Here is a 22,097-nt window from a genome sequence, read left to right on the forward strand (position 1 = left end):
TAGGTAAAAACCAAATAAAGTCCCTCCCCAGCAGAAGGAAGTCCTGGGCTAAATGTTCTAGAGTGAAATGAATGAGATCTGAGAAAGACAGCAGGATTCATGGTCAGAGGACCCAGATTTGAGTCCAGCGACAAGAGCCACTACTCTGTAAAAGGAGGCTAACAACACAATAATACTTCTCCACCCCACCTCTAGAGGTGGTTGGAAGAATCAAATGAATTTGCATGTGCTTTGTAAATTGGAAAGCACTAGAAAAACATTAGCAATTCTTACTTCCAAATTCCCTCCAATGTCTCATTTACTTCTAAATCTACACTTCAGGTTTTTAAGGAAGTGAGAGGCTTAGTCTTTGCCCAGCAAAGGCAAGAGAAATCAAAAACAAAGATTTAAGTACACAAAGAACCATCACCTAGAATTTGCACAAACAGGTATCTTCTGAAGATTAGGAGACTCAAGTGCTAGAGAATGCTGGGAAGGAAGAAACCCTGATGAGCAGAAAAAATTTGTGAACTGTAGAGTAAAATTTTCACTACCAAAAAACAAGTCTTAGCTTTCCTCTCCTAAGTCTTTGTTCCAAGAGAGCATCAGGTAATTATTACAAAGCCTACCTTTCTGGTTTAGAAACAAAGAGTCTTTAGCCCTCAGGTCCTACCTAGTATTTCCTCTTCCAACATTCTGGAAGCTCTTCGACCCCTTTAAAATTGCCCATCTTTTTGTCATGTCTTCACCTAGGCCATAAATATGTATATTTTACCAGACTGTGCTTATACCTGCATATCAGAAGACAGACCTTTTATTCTCTCCAGTAAGTCAAATGTATGTTTGTTACTTAATTCTAGGCTGTTTCTTTGATGCTCATGTCAAAAGCATCACCCAGATTTCACACCATCCTGAAGGGCTGGATTCCAATCCCATTCCCTACCAGGAGAGATGGCTACATCAAAGTAACCCTTCAGACTCCCTGTCCATCTTCACCCATGTCACGAAGCCCAATCAGTCATCTGTGAGGAAGAACATCTGGCCCCAAGTCTCCTCTGAGTCTGGGAATGAATTTTCACCTGGCTGTCTGCATGATGATCCTTTCAACACTTCAGTCACTCCTTCCTTTAGTATGTTTGTAAGATGGAATGCTTCACGGGACAGACTGACACCTGCTATGGGCAACATGTCAGTTCGGCCTCAGAGCTTCTGAATTAGCGTTCTCTGGTGGAAATGGAACGTGAGCCAAGTATATAATTTAAAATTTTCTGGGAGTTCCCATCGTGGCTCAGTGGAATAAACCCAACTAGTATCCATGAGGATGTGGGTTCGATCCCTGGCCTTGCTCAGTGGCTTAAGGATCCAGCATCTCCATGAGCTGTGATGTAGGTCGCAGAGGTGGCTCAGATCCCCCATTGCTGTGGCTGTGGTGTAGGCCAGTGACTGCAGCTCCAATTCGATCCCTCGCCTGGGAGCTTCCATATGCCTCAAATGCAGCCTTAAAAAGCCACACTTTTTTTTTTAACTACATTAAAAAGTAGTAAAAAAAAAAACAAGTAAAAGTAACTTTAGTAATACATATGAACTCAATATATCCAAAATACTATGTAATTGAGTTGTTTAAATTATTGAGATAATTCACATTCTTTTTGTTCACGCTAAAGCTCCAAAATCCAATGTGTATTTCACACTCTCAGCAGACCTCCATTCACATTGGTCACCCTTCAAGTGTTCAATAGCCACAGCTGGAATGTGGCTATCTAGATCTAAAAAAATGCTAGGTGGTAGAGCCCAGGCTTGGCTACTCGTCTGCTTCAGTAGTTCTGTCCAGTTCTAAAGAGCTATGATTCTGTCATTGGAGCTGTGAAATTTCTAAGAGCCCTGTTAAAAATTGCTAACATGGTCTGAGCTCTGACTCTGCATACTAATGTATGTTTAGTCCACTTAAAAGGGAGATAGTACTATAATGCCAGTTTTATAGATGATGGAAGCGAGGCCATGAGAAGTAGTATGCTCCAGGTCTCCAGCTAGGAAATGGATTTGAACCCTGGTGGTCTGACTTCAAGGCCAAGCTCTAGGGCACTGTGCCTCACTTCATAACTAGCAACATTCATGTAGCATGCAACTAATATTGACTTGAGTTCCCACTTTCCCCAGCCCTTAGAGTCACTTTTCTCTCCCTCTTTCTCTGTGTGTATATATATATATATATATTCTCCCTTGATTTCTTCCTTCTTTCTCATATTTTTCCTTTAATTCTGAACACTGGTTATTACAATAGTATGGAACAGAAATACATATTTTATTATTTGTGGTTTTTCACAGAGTAAAACTATATATAAATTTGAAAAACTAATGCATGAAAAAACCCAAATGGCAAGACACAGACAAACAAACAAACAACAAAAAAGCTACTTCCCAAAACTCACCTGGGAGAAGCAAGTGAAAGCAACATTAACAAAGCATATCACACCCATCAAACTGGGGAAAATAAAATGCCCAATGTCAAGAGTCAACCAGGGTATAGAGCAACAGGGAGATTTAGATACTGTTGGTGGGAGTGTGAATTAGTTCAACCTCCTTGGAAACAGGTTGGTACTATCTAATAAAATCAATGGCATGCATGCCCTGCTGCCCAGCAATTCCCTCAATCATACACCCTAGAGAAACTCTCAACCATGCACAAGAATGTTCTCTGCAGCATATGAGCAACAGCAAGAAATTGGAATCCTAAATGTTGATCAAGGGGCAAACGTATAAATACATTGTGGTCTATTTGTACAATGGAATGCTACACTTAATGAACAGATTGAAGTTCTATACACAAACATATGCCCTCCAAAAACCAAACACTGAATGAATAAGTGAAGTTGCAAGAATAACACTAATGGCTTAATACCAGTTACGTAAAGTTTTTAAATTTACAAAAATTATGAAATATGTTGTTTATAGATGCATAGACATGAAATAAAAGTAATAAATGTGCTTGAAGAAAACAACTGCCATTTCTGGATAATGTTTGCCTCTAGGGAGGGAGGGTAGGAAAGGATAAAGCAAGAATACAACGAGATGCTGCTGTGCAGCACTGGGAACCATGTCTGATCACTTATGATGGAGCATGATAATGTGAGAAAAAAGAATGTATACATGTAGGTGTAACTGAGTCACCATGCTGTATAGTAGAAAATTGACAGAACACTATAAACCAGCTATAATGGAAAAAAATGAAAATTATAAAAAAAAGAATACAATGGGCTTCAATGCTTATTCCCTTCAATGTTTATTGCGTCTTCGATTTTTTTTTCATTTTTTAAAAGATATAATACAAATGTAGAAAAAAATCTTAAAATTTAAAGTTTGATACACACAGGTATTAATTACATTATCCTCCATACTTTTCTGTATGTTTGAGATAGTTTCTAACAAAATACTTTTAAGACAGCTAATGTATTTGAAGTTTTATGTCTCTTACTGAAAATGGTTGGGGTGGGGGAATTAATTACGTTGCTTTTTCTTACACTTTTTTTCTCAGTTATTGGCCCTTCTTGATTTAAAAAAAAAAAAAAAAGTGACACTTTTATGTAAAACTGCCCAGTCTCTTCCAGGACTTTCCTAAGACTCACCCAGGTAAGACAACAGGAGTAAGAACTGCTGTTGGATTTATACGTGACTTCATTCAGTGCAATTTGAAAAAAAAAAAAAAATCAAGTTAACCATGTCTAACTTTAAGGTCTTACTGTTATTTCGTCTCATGCTCTCCTCTCCCCATTATCTCTGACCACAAAGGTAAACTCCCCAGCTGTCAAAGAGAGGCAAGTCGGCACACCCAGGGAAGGCAGGACCTCAGAAGCCTGTGCCTACCCAAAGGTGGGAGAGCTCTAGAATCGTATGGCTTCTTTTGCTGTGTTCCCAACCATTTCATCACCACATTTTGAATCTAGGCATCTCATCCCAGTAGCTCCTTCATCAGCCCACCTACCATGATATTGAAAAGGGCAGAGGACACGTGAGTAGTACATGCCCACCTGTGTCTACCTGCTTTGGCCACTGCAGGTTCAAATCTTACCTTCAATCCCCTCTTTTTTTTCCTCCCTCCTTCCTCCCCCCTCCTCACTTTTCCTCCCTCCTCCCTCTCTTTCTCATACATACAACCTATTTCTGTCTTTTTAGGTGTGCATTAGAATGCTGTATCTAGAAGAAATAACTACGGGTAAATAGTAAGACCAATCTTTAAGGATGACTTATGAAAGGACAGTCATACATGTAAAATACTGGAAACAACTTTGGCATTAGACAAGAGATGGTTAAGTAAAATACTTTATATAAAATTATTATGTCGTATAGACATACAATAGAGCTGTGATGCTTTTATTGATTGTCTTCTTAGGACCACACCTATGACATATGGAAGCCTCCAGGCTAAGGGTCAAATCGGAGCTGTAGTTGCAGCCCTACACCATGGCCACAGCAATGCCAGATCCAAGCTGCAAGTGATGCCAACCAGCTCACTGGCAACGCCAGACCCTTAACCAGAGCAAGGCCAGAGATCAAACCTGCACCCTCATGGATACTAGTCAGGTTCGTTACCTCTTAGCCACGATGTAAATTCCTAGCTGTGATGCTTTATATGAATGCTTAATAATGTGCAGAGATGTTCAGAAACTATGGTTAGGTGAAAAAAAAAAAAAAAAAGCAAGTGCTAAAACATGACATATGGAATGAGCCCGTTTTTGTAAAAACATTGCACATTTTAGAAGGATGTACCACAAAAGCCCTGCGCTCACCTCCTGGCTCATGGTAAACACTATATAATTGCTTGCTAACTATTATCTAGGTAGAGTCAGGGAACTAAAGGATAGAGAAGGAGGGCATCTGCCACTGGCACAGTTCTAAGTCCAGCAAAGACCTTAGTTAACAGCTGCCAATGAAGGATGCTTTCTGGTTCAAAGAGAGATGCAGCAATGCCTCCTCAACTGAACTGGCTTGAACAGGAGCTATGAAAATCCACTTATTACCATGAACAGCAACAGACCTACTTTACTTCATGTTTTGATCATACAAATAATACATGAAAGCATTCTTTTAAAAGATAGATTGTTACAAATTTAGGTAAAGTCTCCTTTGAGAATCATCCCCAGCACTGGGCTCTCTCCACCCCATGAAGAAAACTACTGCTCTGTGGAGTTCCCGTTGTGGCACAGTGATTAACGAATCGGACTAGGAACTGTGAGGTTTCGGGTTCGATCCCTGCCCTTGCTCAGTGGGTTAAGGATCCAGCGTTGCCGTGAACTGTGGTGTAGGTTACAGATATGGCTTGGATCCCACGTTGCTGTGGCTCTGGTGTAGGCCGGTGGCTACAGCTCCGATTCAACCCCTAGCCTGGGAAACTCCATATGCCGTGGGAATGGCCCAAGAAATGGCAAAAAGACCAAAAAAAAAGAAAAAAAGAAAAAGAAAACTACTGCTCTGAGTTTAGTATGTGAGCTTCTGGTTTCTTTCATGTCTTCATATGCAAATATGTATACCCATGGAAAATCAGAATTAAGCTGAGTGGCCAATCCAATATTCTTTTTGTATATTTGAAATATTACACAGTAATTTAAAAAATCTATATGCACTGTTTCATAAGTCTGCTTTTATGTATATTGTGTCATATTGTAACAACATTCTAAATTTCCTTGTTTCACTCATTAATACAATTTTCATACCTATGTTGATATTTAGAGAATGAATCCATTCTCTTTCATTGCCACATGTATTACACCACATAAATACACATTTTTTAGACATTCCCTCTGTTGGAGTATTTATTGTTTCTAATATTTTACTAGTCAAACAATGCTACTATGAACATCCATAAAATGACTATGCAAATATGCAAGTATTTATTCAGGACTCATAATAGAAATGGACTTTCTGTGTCATCAGTCATGCACACTTTTGGTTTTAATAGAAAGTGAAATAGAAAAGAAATAGAAAATAGAAAGCTCAACCCTCCAAAGTGAGCCAGTTTACGCACTCACAATGTATGATTGCTTAATTTCCCCACATTCTCATCAACACTTGTTATCATCAGTTATTTAAAACATGGCAAATCTGACTGGAAGAAAACGATAGCACATTTTTGTATTTTCCTACTTAACAGTGAGGTTGGGCATCTTCCAGTGTTTGTTTACTGGTCATTTGCAATTCATTCTCAGAGAACGGCTTTTTCATATTCTTTGCCCATTTCCCCTATCTTTCTAGTATGTTTTTTTGTATAATTCATATGTAGACATTTATACTGAATTGTTCTTACTATCATTATGTATGTATTCTGAAAAATTGTTCAGTTTCATGTAGATCCAAATGTGGCTTTTAATATTGAAATTCTTTCCAGGAGAAAAATGACCCTGAGTTTGCGGGGCAGCACAAAGCAACACACCCGCAGTGTGTAACAAACACCACCAGCACTGTGTTTGTGCAGCTTCAGGGTCCCTGGAGGAACTGAAAGACAATTTGAAATCTGGGAAGTCGGTTCTTTCAGCCACTGTTCAAGTCTTCCATTCCTCCACTAATCCTCCTCCACAAGGATGAACAGGCAGCTGCCAGGGAAACGTCCTTTCCCAGAACAACGAAATTATTATGACAAAAGCAGAGTTATCCGACAGGAGACTGAGCTGTATTTCATCAGTGTCATCCGGTGCCACTGGCTTCCTCATCCTCTTCCTCAGAACACATCCAGCCAGGAGTCTTGTTTACATGTCACAGGGAGATGTCAGATGGTTTTGAGTTGAATATTTATAACTGATTTTTCTAAAGGAAGCTTCATGTTATTTACCTGCCTGTCAGGCACCATTGTGCGCTGAAGGACACAGAGTCTGCATGTCTAATGACTTAAAGGCAAATGCTTTTTACCCAAGGACATTTTAAAGCTTATAAATTTGTTTAAAAATCACTAGGCTATCTTGATTCTTCAGAAACAAAGACCCAACTAAAAGTTATGAGCTTTAAACTCTAACTAGAAATTAAGTACATTTTTTAAAATCTTATTCCTATTACCGCTTGATTTTATTTTCATAGACACCAGGAGTAAAGGGAGCTCTGAGCATCTTTTCCAGAGGCAATATTTCTGTTCTCTTAGCCCTGTCATCTAGGAAGAAGTAGAACAAAGAAAAAGCTAGACTAAATGACTAAAAATCTTATACGCCAGAGAGAATAACTGATTTTTAAGGCTGGCTTAGCCAACATTTAGCTTTTAATTATAGAAATAAATATGAAAGAAAGATCATATGAGATATGATTACAATATAGTGAGACCATCTTGCTATTGATTTAAAAAAAAAAAAAAAAAAGCCAAACAGACCAAATCCTATTAAAGCCCAGGAACACTGTCTTTCAAAGCAATGACCTTGGAAGAGTGTATGAAAATTCCATGTATGTGGCAATTGCTCAAAACATTTAAAAAATTCCCTCTTGGACTTGCCTTCAGGGCCAGCTAATACGCCCACCAGCAAATGGTCCACTACTTTTCAATCGTATCATATTAGAGGCCAAAATCAGCATTGCCTCATTTAATCACCCCTCTTTCGCCAGACCCCCCCTCCCAAAAAAATAAAATCCAACCTCAAAGGATGAGTAGTTGTTATTCATGAGAGAATCAAAAGAATGACCTGCCATCGGCTCTGGAGGCAATTTGCACTGGGAGGGGTAATCACAATTTGAAAAATCACAGGAAATAATGTTACAGAAATACCACTTGTTTGATGGCCTACATCCTAATAAATTCATTGTTCTTATTTAAAAAATTTTTGGTTTGTTTGTTTGCTTTTTAGGGTTGCACCCGCGGCATACGGAGGTTCCCAGGCTAAGGGTCAAATCGGAGCTACAGCCGCTGGCCTACGCAACAGCCACAGCAACGCCAGATCTGAGATGCATCTGCGACCTATACCATGGCTCACAGCAATGCCGGATCCTTAACCCACTGCTCGAGGACAGGGATCGAACCCCACACCTCAAGGTTCTTAGTCAGATTCGTTCCCACTGCATCACAATGGGAACTCCTTGTTTGTTAATTTTTAATTAGTAGTTACAACTCACAAACACTCCTGTATTAGAGCATGGGTACTTTCAGTTTTCTTCCTTTCGCCCTGAACTCTCTAACCCTTGTGTGTTCCCAGAGTTTCTCTACAGGGTATGGTTACTGTAACTGTTTTTCTGTGTGATCTGCTTCCTTTATCTCGACCCTAGTCTTTCTTTGTTTTTTAATTTTTTATTACTCAATGAATTTATTACATTTATAGTTGTACAATGATCATCACAATCCAATTTTATAGGATTTCCATCCCACAACCCCAGCGCATCCCCCCACTGCCCGAACTGTCTCCTTTGGGAACCGTAAGTTTTTCAAAATCTGTGAGTCAGTATCTATTCTGCAAAGAAGTTCACTGTGTCTTTTTTTCAGATTCTACATGGCAGGGAGGGCACTAATGTTGGTGTCTCATTATCTGACTGACTTCCCTTAGCATGATAATTTCTAGGACCCTTGTCTCTTAATGCTTAGCCACGAATTGGTTCACATTGACCTCATTCACACATCTATGGGCAAATGATTTGGCAAGTTCTTGACCTTCTCTCTGCTTTAATCCTGCCTCAGCCAGTTCCAGAACAGAAGCCAGAGGCAGGTGAGGGAAATAAAAGCAGACTGTGGACCGTAGTTAGAAGAAGAGGAAATCTACAAGGTCTGAATTCTTCCCTGTCTGCTCAGAGGCATTCACGGTTCCATCTGCCTGGCTAACAAGAAATAATGTCAGTAGGAATCTAGTGGGGTTGGGTTACACTATGCTCTGTGAGTTAATACAACAATGGAGAACACAGCTGTAACGGGCAATTCTGGCAAAACCAAAGTATTTGTCCAACATGGGAATCATTAGCACCTCATTCATTATTAAACTAAAAAACAGTTTGGTTGGTTTCCTTAAAGGGTCAGCTGCCAGATGTAAACTCAGAGATGAAATCATCGCTCTTGCAATGATATTTCTTTAGGAATATAATATACAAATTGAAAAAAGGATCTTTCAGGGAAATTTAAACCATGCAAATTCCAAGAGTTTGCCTAAGCTTCCACAGTTGAGCAAGATTTCTAAAGAACTTTCCCAATGCTCTCCCATCCTCTTAGTCTTCTTAATTTGATGAGGGGCAGAGGAAAATTTCCATAGCATGTGCCACCCAACCTTATACTAGAGACATTAATAGCTCAGTGATTCTTCCTAGATGACTGGGCTAAGAGAGCAGATCAAGATATACAGAACAGTTTCTCCTGGCTCTACTGCATGAGCCCTGTTTAAAAGAGGCTGGTGTACTCTATGCTCACGTGAAGGTGAAAATCAAGTTTTTCAATTAACAGCCCCCAGATTCCTGGGGAAAAAAAAACAAAAAACCAGATGGGTCAATTTCATTCTGTGCAATTAAAATGCTCCCCTTCAGATGCAGAAAAATAAATAAAAGCCAAAGAACTGAAGCTGAGGGTCTAAGACAAAGTTTTGAATTTTCACCTTCATGAACCAAGCATTTCTTGAAACTCTGTGTTGTCTCTTAGTATGACATTTAGATGTGAGTAAAACTGGCTGGGGCAGGACCATTAGGTGTCACAGCACAAAATGCTTTATTTTGCACCCTCACTGATTCTGTCTCCAATTTTCCATGGGCCAAATTTCTACTGCTGGGGCAACCAGCCAGGTGTGTGCTGGCTCTTAGCCACAGGCTGTGCCAGCACCAAACAATACATGTTTGCCTGGAACACAGCCCTGAAACATCTTTAGAATTACGAGAAGGAAGGCTGTTCTCAAGTGCTTAAAAAATACCAAAAGGAATCTCACCTAAGCTCCACGAGATTGTCAGGAGCGTTGAAGGGCACAGAACACTTGTTTCCTAGGAAAACCCACCATAAGAACAGGAACACGTCTTCCCAATTAATTCCATGTCTTGGCTGTTGTAAATACTGCTGCAATGAATTTGGATGCAACATGGATGGACCTACAGGTTATCACACTAAGTGAGGCGAGTCAGACACAGCAGACAAACACCCTATGATATCACTTCCATGTGGAATCTAAAAAAAAGGATACAAATGAACCTATGTGCAGAACAGAAATAGACTCATAGACTTTAAAAACAAACTAAAGGTTATCAAAGGGGACAGGTGGGAGGGAGGGATGGACTTGGGTTTGGGACTGGCATATGCACACTCTGGTATATGGAATAACTGGCCGACAGGGACCTGCTGTACAGTACAGGGAACTCCACCCAATATTCTGTGATGGTCTATATGGAAAAAGAATTTGAAAGAGAATGGATGTGTGAACATGTATAACTGAATCACTTTGTTGTAGAACAGAAATTATCACAACATTGTAAAGCAACTATACTTCAATAAAACTTTAAAACAGGAAAAAAGAACACGAACACAACAAAAATGAAGGCAATGAGTCTTCTTTGTGTATCATGGCACAATTCTTGCTTCTTTTCACAATGTCTTCTACATCTGCTTGAATACCGTATCAGTGCCTACCTTTGCATAGCTGACTTTGGAATTTTACAGTTTCCCTTCACTACTGCACACAAAGGTAAAACCTTATTGTAGGCCTTATGCAGTCTGTGGGCAGAAGCATTTCCTCCAGATTTGAATCTCCCCAAACTAAAGGAAGGAGGAAGAAAGCCAGCGGGTCTGCACACAAGCCACACTAAGATACTTGCATGTGTTCAGATTCATTCCGGGGATTTGTCTAGCAAATACTCAAGGAAGAAAGCACATATTGGTTTTGGAAACCTGCTTGGTGAGATGCACCATGCACATACAGGTTTCAAAAAGTAAAGCACTGGCATTTTAAAACATGATGATGTATTTTAAATCCATAGAAAAATAAAGAAAATAATAATCACAAAGACCAGGACACACACAGATCTGATCTAACACGTATTGGCCATATTTACTCCCATTTTTCTTAAAAAAGAAAATACTTTATGGAGTTATAGTCTCTTTTGTACCCTCCCCTGAAGACATAGGCAACCACTCTCCAGAAGCTGATGTTTCCTTCCCTGTTCGTACGCTTTGATTACATCGTTAGAGTCATGAATCCATAAACAAAACACAGTACTGCTTTGCAATGCAATTTAAATATATGTAAATATACACACATTTATATGTATGTGTTCATGTAGACTTTAAAGAACCAGTTTATTTGTTTGTTCTATTTTCTTTACAATAAAAAAAAAATAAAAGATATCCAAATGTGCTGAAGTCATCTACAATACTGGGCCTCATTAGACAGTCAGGAATCTGACTTCCAAAGCAATATAAAGGTTTTACTGGAGAAGTCATTTACAATAAGGGGAACATTGTCCTTCATTCACTGATAAAATCAATGATCAAATAAACTTATACGAACACAACAAAGAAATTTTGTTTGGGTTCGTTGTAAGAGTCAATCCAGTAAATTGATCATTTAAATTTTTATCTGCAAAATGTTAATACAGATTTAGGTCCAAGGATGGCTATTCTTTATATCATCATTTGAAACAGGGGAAAAATGCCCATACGTTAAATACCCAACACTAGGGAAATAGTTAATAAGTTATGTAAGATAGACTAATCTGAGACAAAATTTTTTGAAGAATATATAATGGTATGGAAAAGTGATTATAAGTAAATGGAGGATAAAAGAGCAGGATAGTAACTACATGTGGTAGAACTCATTTGTATTTATCGGTTGTTAAAAATTATCTATCATAAGTATATATAGCTCGTAATTAGGAGAAATGAAATAAATAAATCAATAAATTTGTATCTGCTGTTGACTTTTAAGTACAGCTTGTATTTACCTGACAGAATCAGGAGTTCAATGATCTCTGCATCTCCCAGAAACGCAGCCACGTGAAGCGGGGTTCGCTTCTCAGAATCCTAAAACAATGGCAAAGATAAACAAGTCAGTGGCAGCAGAAGGTGCCTTTGTAGATATTGTAAGACATGTCCCTCCCTCTGAGGTTAATGCTTGTGGGAGGGAGTGAAGGCCAAATACCTACTCAGGTGAGCTCTGGTCACATATTTTTCTCAGCATCTCCCACAGTCACATGTATGAAAGATCCTGATTTCTGGGTCTACGTTTGTATTTGCCTCCCTGTTCCTTTTGCTGAAGCCCAGTTCAGGTCAAGGATGGACCATGATGCACTGGAGGACAAAACTCAATTTATTTTTAAACCTTCAATGTGGTTTAAAAAAAATTTGAATCTTGCTACCTGCCTTAACAGCATAGTTCACAGCTTCCAGTGATTTTTTTTTTTTTTTTGTCTTTTTTGTCTTTTGTCTTTTGCTGCTGTTGTTGTTGTTGCTATTTCTTGGGCCGCTCCCGCGGCATATGGAGGTTCCCAGGCTAGGGGTTGAATCGGAGCTGTAGCCACCGGCCTACGCCAGAGCCACAGCAACGCGGGATCCGAGCCGCGTCTGCAACCTACACCACAGCTCACGGCAACGCCGGATCCTTAACCCACTGAGCAAGGGCAGGGATTGAACCCGAAACCTCATGGTTCCTAGTCGGATTCGTTAACCACTGCGCCACGACGGGAACGCCGCTTCCAGTGATTTTACAGGTGGCCAAGAGGCACATGAGAAGATGCCCAACATCACTCATTATTAGAGAAATGCAAATTAAACCTACAATTAGTTACCACCTTACACCAGTCAGAATGGCCATCATCAGAAAGTCTACAAATAATAAATGCCAGAGAGGGTGTGGAGGAAAGGGAACCCTCCTACACTGTTAGTGGGAATGTAAGTTGGTGCAGCCACTATGGAGAACAGTATGGAGGCTCCTCAAAAAACTAAAATTAGGAGTTCCTGCTGTGGTACAACAGGTTAAGGATCTGGCACTGTCTCCGTGGTGGTGTATGTTACTGCTGAGGCTTAGATTCGATCCTTGGTCCGGGAACTTCCATATGCCATGGTGCAACCAAAATATAAAAAAAATAAATAAAAATAAAACTGTCATATGATCTAGCAAGCCTACTCCTAGGCATATGTCTGGATAAAATTATAATTCAAAAAAACACTTGCACCCAATGTTCAAAGCATCACTATTTACAACAGCCAAGACATGGAAACAAACCTTAATGTCCATTGACAGAGGAATGGATAAAGATGTGGTTTGTAAAGATATATACAATGGAATATTATTCAGCCATAAAAGGAATAAAATAATGCCATATGTGGCAAAATAAATGGACCTCGAGATTAGCATATCAAGTGAAGTAAGTCAGAAAGAGAAATACTACATGATATTACTTGCATGTGGAATCTAAAACATGGCACAAATGAACTTAGCTACAAAACAGAAACAGACTCATAGACATAGAGAACAGAACAGACTTGTAGTTGCCAAGGAGGAGGGAGGAGGGGAGGGGTGGATTGGGAGTTTGGGATTAGCAGATACAAACTATTACATTACGAATGGACAAGCAATGAGGTCTACTTATAGCACAGGGAACTACATTTGATATCCTGTGATAAACCACAATGGAAAAGAATATGAAAAGAATGTATATGTTAGTATAACTGAATCACTTTGCTGTACAGCAGAAATTAACACAACATTGTAAATCAACTATACTTCGATAAAATAATTTTTTTAAAAAGCTAGAAAAAAGGCTTTCAATGATTTATTTTCTTTCTAAGAGAACAGAGTGGAATTGTTCACAGGATATTAAACATAAGTATAGTTATCTTAGACCACTGCCTATTCATGCAATCATTATTGAATGCCTACTATGTGCCAGGTCCCAGATTCTGGGAACATGGGGACAATGCCTTCAGGAAACTTATAATCAAGTGGGGAGGCTGACAATAGTCATATTAGCCAACGACACATGAGATCCTTTCAGATGGTGATAAAGGCTCTAACAAAATTAAAAACGGGAAAATGGGATCAAATAACTGAGGATCTGGGAATAAGATTCCTTAGAACGGTTGAGTAAGACCTTTCTGAGGATGTCAGCACTGAAGCTGAGAGCTGAGGTAGATATCACTAACTCTGTTTTATAGATGAGGAACTCGTGGCTCAAATAAATTAAGAAATGTCCTGAAGACCCCACAGGTATATGGCAGAGTCAAGATTAGACCTTTGCTTATCAGACTCCAGTCTAAGTCCCTGGCAAGGCAGTTAATATATTGTGCTGAGAGGTAGCATGACAACAGGCAGGGGGAAAAACACTGCTTCCCTATCTGTAAATTGGAGATAATATCTCCCTAGAGAACTGATTAAGAGCATATCAGGATAATGTAAGTCCTAGACAGCAGGAGGCTTGGCCCATGCACAGCAAGTGCTCCATGGTAGCCATTATTGTCTCAGCGGAGTCGGTTGTATGATACCGTAATCAAGCAGGATGCTGTGGGGCCTTCCTGGGACAGGACCACCCACTCTTCTCCATGTCCTCCACCTTCCTCTCATTTGTAGAGAAAATTCAGCCTCCTATGCCTTCCCCAAGTTCCAAAGAACAAATTTAATCAAGGAAGTGAGAAAATGCAGAAACAAAGAAAAGTAGAATAAAATAATAATAGTCTAGCCATTAAACAAAGTCAAGGACCTTTAGTTCTTCCTTGAGGTCTACAGATAATACCCTGAGCCACATCCTTGAGTTTGTTTTGCAGATGCTGAAAGCCCCACCAGGTGGAAGATGTTACCTGCATGCTGACTGCAAGCACGCAGACCCAGACAAGTTGGAACCAGAAGGTCACTGATGTGGACCACCGATTATCTTCCCACCAACCAATCAGAAGAATGTCCACACGCTGATCACACACCCCAAAATGCTCTCCCTCATGCTGCTTTTAAAAATCTTTCCCTAAAAGCTATCAAGGAGTTCAAGCCTTTTGAGCATTAGCTCCCTATACTCCCTGCTTGGCCTCACAATAAACACTGCACCTTCCTTTACCACAGCCTGGTATCAGGAGGTTGTCTTCACCGTGCGTGGGTGAGTGGACCCAAGTTTGGTTGAGAAACAATATCTTCCCTCCACAACTGAGAACTCCCACAGGGTAAAGAACGGGTCTTACTCTCCTTTCTTCCCATAGCAACAGCATACTAGGTGCTCAGCATAAATTGACCACACTGAACTCGACTGTGTGCAAGGCCTCTTCTATAAACTTCCACCAATTGTTCCATTAACAACGGTAACCAAAGTCTACACGCTGTCTTTGTGGTTTCTCTTAAAACTAGCGTGAGTTTCAGTTTCAAGATTTGTGGATTCACTATTGATTTTAATCATCATTCCTATTATCGCTTGACTAGACAATATACCTAACAGTCCTTGTAGCCTAAGGATATTATTTTGTTTTCTGACAGTTCAGGCCCTCTGCTCTTAGTCCTTTTCAGTTAGTGCTTGTAGGCATTTCATGACTCACTAATACCTAAAACAGATGGTAGGCAGAGAACATGACAAGAACGGATCTTCAAACCAGTCTATTTGTTAGATGGTCTAGTAAAGAGGTTTTATGAAGAGATAAACTAACTTTTAAGTGGATCAAAAGAGGGGTTTGAATTACCTGGGAATTTATATTGTCTCTATACGCTGCAGGCAATCACTACAGATTAAGACGAAGTAGGACAGTCATGTAATGATTCCACATTAAATAATGGTACGCCTTGGAAAATTCAGTAAGATACACAACCATAGTTAAGCCTCTTATGGCTATATCATCCTTTCTGTGAACATAAAGATTCAATATTTAAAAATGTATTTGCTTATTTGAGAGTCAAGTGTATTAATTTGTGCAATGAACTATACAAATAACTGAGACCAGACTTTCACAAATGCCTTCTATTTCTATTTCTTCTACTGAGGTTTCTACAAGCACTTTCCTTTTTAGCTTCATACCCCCTTTGAATCCTCACTATATCAACTGAAAAGTATCTCTTGAGTCTTAGGATGAAAGGTATATAATTACATGTTCCTTCATGAACTAAACTGGCTCCAGAGTTTAGTTCAACAAATTAAACCTCACCTAAGTGATTTAAACAAGGACTAGCCCAACCCCAATTATGACTTTAATTCGACCCGAAGCAACGTCAATGTTCTGTTTGAGAACTTGGCCTCCAATAAAAAGCCAAGAAAACACCAACATCCAAATCCAGGTGGCCTGTCATTATATAACTGGCATTGCTGATTCTGTAGACCCTTTTTATGACATGACTTGTTCAAAGTGAAGTTTCCATAATATAAAAAGGGTGTGTTACATGAGATTACACTGTAAAAACCCTTTGATTCTAACTGTCAGTGTTCCTGTTAATACGCATTTAAAGGTTTCCTGTAGCTTCCTGAACATCTATGCCAACTGATACTCTCCTTCAGTGACAAGCCACAGCCAGGTCACTGCAGGGAAGATCCATATTCAGGCAGTAGTTCTCTGGTTCCCTGAAGACACAGAATCATACAAACAATTTCATGTGCTCTGAAAGTAGCAATGTGTTTCTACTATTCACCAAGGGTTGCCAACTTCTGCTCCCTAGCAAGTAACCTGAGTGATGTACAGGCTCACGAGGTGAGGGGTGAATAACGGAGCCACATGCATCATGATACTCAGTGAAATGAACTCAGCCAGGAAGTTGCAGTTCACCCTCTGCCTAAGTATAAGGCCACTCGCCATAAGCTCGGCAAATAGAGTAGAAGAAGCAGTCAAGAGGAAGGAGCGGGGAGGCTCTGGGGAAAATAGACTACTACTAACAATACCAGTAAAAATAGGTCCTAGGCCAATGATAATCCTAGTGCATCTAAAAGAAACAAAACCTATCTTGTACTTACAGAGTGCTTTTAATTTTTTTTCCCCAAAATGCCTTTTCACCTATTACTTAAATCTCACAGCCTCCCTATCAGGGGAAACACACCTTTTATGACTGGGCTGTTAAGTCTTATTACCACTATTTAAAAGAGAGGAGATCTGAGCCCTTGGATAGGTTGTACGATTTGCCCAGCACTGCAAACAGATGCCAAAGAATTAGATGTCTTGGAGTTCCCATCGTGGCGCATTGGTTAACGAATCCGACTAGGAACCATGAGGTTGTGGGTTCGATCCCCGGCCTTGCTCAGTGGGTTAAGGATCTGGCGTTGCCGTGAGCTATGGTGTAGGTCGCAGACACAGCTCGGATCCCATGGTGCCGTGGCTCTGGTGTAGGCTGGCGGCTACAGCTTCGATTGGACCCCTAGCCTGGGAACATCCATATGCCGCGGGAGTGGCCCAAGGAATGGCAAAAAGAAAAAAAAAAAAAAAGAATTAGATGTCTTGGATCTAAACCTGAAACTTTTTTTTTCTTTATAAAAACAGAAGCAAGGACATCATCTTAGAAGTTGCCTTATAGTCTAAAAACTTTTCCATGATAATCCCTAAGAAATTCTGGGGAGAATGTGACAACCATATAGTAAAAATCTACTTAAATAAGCTTACAATCAGTTAGAGTAAATAATCTGGGGCCAGAAATGAAAAGTAAACTGAGAACCAAAGCTAGAAGCACATGGCCTTGCCCTGCAGGGAGTAGTCTTACTCTAGAGGCCTGGGACTGAACACTTGCTCAGGGATGGGAAATGACATGGAGAACTAGAATTGAGAGACCAGAGGTAGTCTTGAAGAAAGATTCCTCAAGTGCAAAGGTGGACTTGAGAAAAAGCCAAATGCTCACAGGCAGATGGCCAAGTGATGCCTTGACCTAGATTCTTGGTGGAGGAATAAAAGTGTCTCCACTGAGCAAGTGCACCCCCAGAATCTGCCCTCGTGTGGTTTGGGGTTTTGAATTCACAATTCCTTTAACACAGTCTAGAAACTTTCAAGCTGAAAAATGGGCATAAAAATGGGTTCTAGTCCAAGGATACTCCTAAGGTGCCAGTAAAAAGAAACAAAATCAGGAATTACCATTGTGGTACAGTGTAAATGAATCTGACTAGCATCCATAAGGATGCAGGTTCAATCCCTGGCCTCACTCAGTGGGTCGGGGATACAGCGTGGTTGTGAGACGTGGGTCACAGACTCGGCTTGGATCCTGCATTGTTGTGGCTGTGGTGTAGGCCGGCAGTTATGGCTCTGATTCTACCCCTAGCCTGGGAACTTGCATATGCCATAGGTAGGGCCCTAAAAAGACAAAAAAAAAAAAAAAAGAAAGAAAGAAAGAAAGAAAAAAAAAGAGCATTCTGTCTATGTTTTCATCTAAGAGTTTTACAGTGTCTGGCCTTACATTTAGAAAGATGTGGTACATATATACCACATCTCATGTATGGAACTACTCAGCCATAAAGAAGGACAAAATCAGGCCATTTGCAACAATATGGATGGAATTAGAGACTCTCATTCTGAATGAAGTCAGTCAGAAAGAGAAAGACAGACACCATATGATATCACTTATATGTGGAGTCCAAAATATGGCACAAATGATCTATCTACAAAACAAGATCAGGGACATGTAGGACAGACTCATGTTTGGCAGGGGAGGGGAGGGAGTGGGATGGATTGGGAGTCTATGGTTATTTTTATTTTTATTTTTTGCTTTTTCTTTTTAGGGCCACACCCATGGCATATGGAGGTTCACAGGCTAGGAGTCAAAGGAGCTGTAGCCTCTGGCCTACACCACAGCTCACGGCAACACCAGATCCTTAACTCACTGAGCAAGGCCAGGGATCAAACCCGCAACTGCATGGTTCCTAGTCAGATCCGTTTCCGCTGTGCCACAATGGGAACTCCGGAATCTGGGGTGAGCAGATGAATACTCTTGCATTTAGAGTAGACGGGCAATGAGATCCTCCTGTATAGCACAAGAAACTATAGACCTAATCATTTATGATGGAACATGATGGAGGATAACGTGAGAAAAAGAATGTAGACATATGTATGACTGGGTCATTTTGCCCTACAACAGAAATTGACAGAACATTGTAAATCAATCATAATAAAAAAATTTTAAAAATAATTAATTAAGCTAAAAAAATTTTTAAAAAGGAAACAAAATCTATCTGGAGAGATATGCCCTCAATCCAAGCAAGATTCCCACAGAAGATGAGCTCACAAACCTAAACCACAGACGCACGTGGAAACAATTAATTGCCTATAAGCCAGAGTCAGTAGGCATAACAACTGACAAGAGTTTGAGACAGTAGAAGAACCAGAGATCTAAATAACTTTTAAAATCCTTGAAACATAAAGGACAAAGCCCAAGGGAGAAAACAAGACATTATTTTTTTTCTAATGAACAAAACTTGAGAGAAAATATATGAAGGAGGAGTTACAGAAAGCAGGACAAATAATGCTAGAAACCACTGAAGACTTTGGTCTAAGAGAGATGAAAAGGAAGAGTTAAAAAAAAAAAAAGATGAAGCATGAAATAAGCATGGTGAGTCTGGGATATGTTTTACAACCATTTATTCAGCCATACTTTCTAGGCACAGACAATTATTGAGAAGGTATTACCTCCCAGACATTGTGGTAGATGCTAGGAATACAAAATTTAAAACATCCAGTCCTTACCCTAAAGACACTTACAAAAAATAAATAAAGACACTTCCAGGCCAGCTACCAGGACATCAGAACAGAAACAAAAGCAGGGATGTGGTAATCAGTGATATTTGTGAAAAGATTTGTGAAAATTACCAAATGTACTGAGACAAGTGCTGTAGTCAATATTGCCCTGAAACCTGCCCAATTTTGACCAAGCCTGGGCAAGACGTCTGAACTGACAAGAAAAAAAAAAAAAAAATCTCTTCTAAATTAGGAAGTAAATACACTTGCCCAAGACTCCTGAAAGACCCCACTGGCTCCAGCTTAAATGGGAATTTTGGAAGCCCCCGGCAAGTCTTCCAGGTCAGTCACAGAGCCCAGCCTATATCTTACAGGCTGACTTAGGGGTAGTTTCTGAATAAAAATTAGAGTCCAGGACCAGACCAGGACCAAAGTAGCCCAAAGGCATAGTGGCTGAGCCTCGTGTTCTGCACCATTTACATTCAGTTCCGTCCATTGCCCAAGTAGACTCTGTGACAACCAACAGCAAATGCATGGTGGTGTAGGTCTTTACAAGACCCAGGAATACGAGAGGAGAAAACAATTCAAAAGCAAACACACATTAGACACAACTCATCAACATACTTTTTTAAAAGATTATACAAGCACCACAAAAAGAGAGTAGCCCTTGAGTTCCCGTGGAACTCAGTGGAAACAAATCTGACTAGTATCCTTGAGGATGTGGAGTCAATCCCTGGTTTTGTTCAGTGGGTTAAGGATCCGGCATTGCCATGAGCTGTGGTGCAGGTCCCAGACACGCCTCAGATCCCATTTTGCTGTGGCTGTGGTGTAGGCCAGTGGCTATAGCTCCAATTTGACGCCTAGCCTGGGAACTTCCATATGCCATGGGTGCGGCCCTAAAAAGACAATAGCCAAAAAAAAAAAGAGAGAGAGAGAGAGAGAGAGAGAGAGAGTAGCCCCAATTCCACATAGCCCTTGGCAAACAGATTTGGACCCATGGAAAAAATTCAGGTTTCTTCAGAAGGAAGGAAGGTAAACCCTCCCTTTCTATGAATAGCCAAAGACACATAGCCAGCTGGCGTCTGAGCTAAATTTGCAGTATGTCATAGAGGGATCAGGCAGAGGAAGTTTCTGTCGTTTGTTTACCAAAGAAGCAGATGAAAGAAAATAGGGAACTTGAAGCATGTAGACAAAGAGTGAGATTGACATGGAAAGAGAGTTGGTTCTGGCAGCTAAAAACACTGTGTAGATGGAGGAGGGCCTACTGGGGGGCACCCAAGCCTCTCTTTTGAAGATTAAGAATTGTTTATTACATGCTTTGGAAATTCTCAGCTAGAAGTACGTGATCTAATCTTCATTATAAGTATCTGTCAGACACTAAAACAAACATCCCTCCCTGCATAGAAATATCTTACATACCAAGACAGGCAGACGGAGCAGTATTAAGGAAAAAAACAAGCCTTGCAAAGCTTTCCTGTCATGAAATACAAACGTTAACGTCAGTCCTCAACTCAAACTCCCACTAATATCAAAGAAGCGGGGAAATAACTGACAGCTTACACCCAGGCAGCTTTGTGTGATACTGAACAGAGATCACCAGGAGCAGGCAGGTGTCTAAAGAAACTTGGAAAACAAAATATGAAGATTTGGAGATACATCAAATCATATGAGGAAAGGAGCCAGAGACATGTTAAAGATTTAAATCAAACAAGATGCGAAAGGGGAAAGATGCTTGGTCTAAAGATGGGGAATTAAAGAAATTTGTAAAGAATAAAAGAAATCAAAGAAGAGGAACAAAGATTATGTTGCTTTTTAACATTTTCATGTTTATGTTCAGGTTTTAGGATCTCACAAATACGGAAAATACCAGGTCTATATGTTCCCGCCAGCAAAATCGAACATGCTAACCTTTTTTTAAAAAAAATTACCTAGTTCAGAACTCTTTAAAAAAAATAAAACAAAAACAACAACAACAAAAAACAGCTTTAGTGGAGTTCCCTTGTGGCTTAGCAGTTAAGGACTTGGCATTGTCACTGCTATGGCTCAGGTTCAATACCTGGCCTGGGAACTTCCGCATGCCACCAAAAAATAAAATAACTTAAAAATAGTTTCAGGGGTAAAAGGCTATGAGTACTGTGACTTGCAAGTGGCTCAGAAAATAACTTGGAGTTCCTGTTGTGGCTCAGTGATAACGAACCCAACTAGTATCCATGAGGACGAGGGTTCAATCTCTGGCTTTGCTCAGTGGGTTAAGGATCTGGCTTTGCCACGAGCTGCAGTGTAGGTCATAAATGTGGCTCGGATCCCATGTTGCTGTGGCGTAGGCTGGCAGCTACAGCTAGCCTGGGAACTTCCATATGCCACAGGTGTGGCCCTAGAAAGACAAAAAAAGGAAAGGACGGAAGGAAGGAACTTGATGTGCATGTGTGTGAGAGAGAGAAAGAGAGAGACAGAGGAGTTCCCTTGTGGCACAGAAGGTTAAGGATCTGGCATTGTCACTACAGCAGCTTGGTTTGCTGCTGTGGCAGGGGTTTTATCCCTGGCTGGAGAACCTCCACATGCCATAGACACAGGCAAAAAAAAAAAAAAAAAGACA

At 40.2% G+C, this 22,097-nt stretch overlaps 1 protein-coding gene across 9 annotated transcripts in view; it reads right to left on the reverse strand.

The window, feature by feature from the left end:
* Positions 1-22,097, reverse strand: part of ANKRD44 (ankyrin repeat domain 44) — a 342,704-nt gene that overhangs the window by 157,774 nt on the left and 162,833 nt on the right. For 7 of the 9 annotated variants that reach the window (XM_021076232.1, XM_013984363.2, XM_021076233.1 and 4 more), the window contains exon 3: positions 11,839-11,917. The exons of 1 other annotated variant lie outside the window; for it this stretch is intronic. In XM_021076232.1, the coding sequence (XP_020931891.1) occupies positions 11,839-11,917 (79 nt within the window). Of the gene's footprint in view, positions 1-9,836; positions 10,139-11,838; positions 11,918-22,097 lie in introns of those variants that run through there. One more of the 9 variants, XM_021076237.1, reaches the window with a different exon arrangement.

Source organism: Sus scrofa, chromosome 15 (genome assembly GCF_000003025.6).
Source record: "Sus scrofa isolate TJ Tabasco breed Duroc chromosome 15, Sscrofa11.1, whole genome shotgun sequence".
NCBI classification, from domain to species: domain Eukaryota; kingdom Metazoa; phylum Chordata; class Mammalia; order Artiodactyla; family Suidae; genus Sus; species Sus scrofa.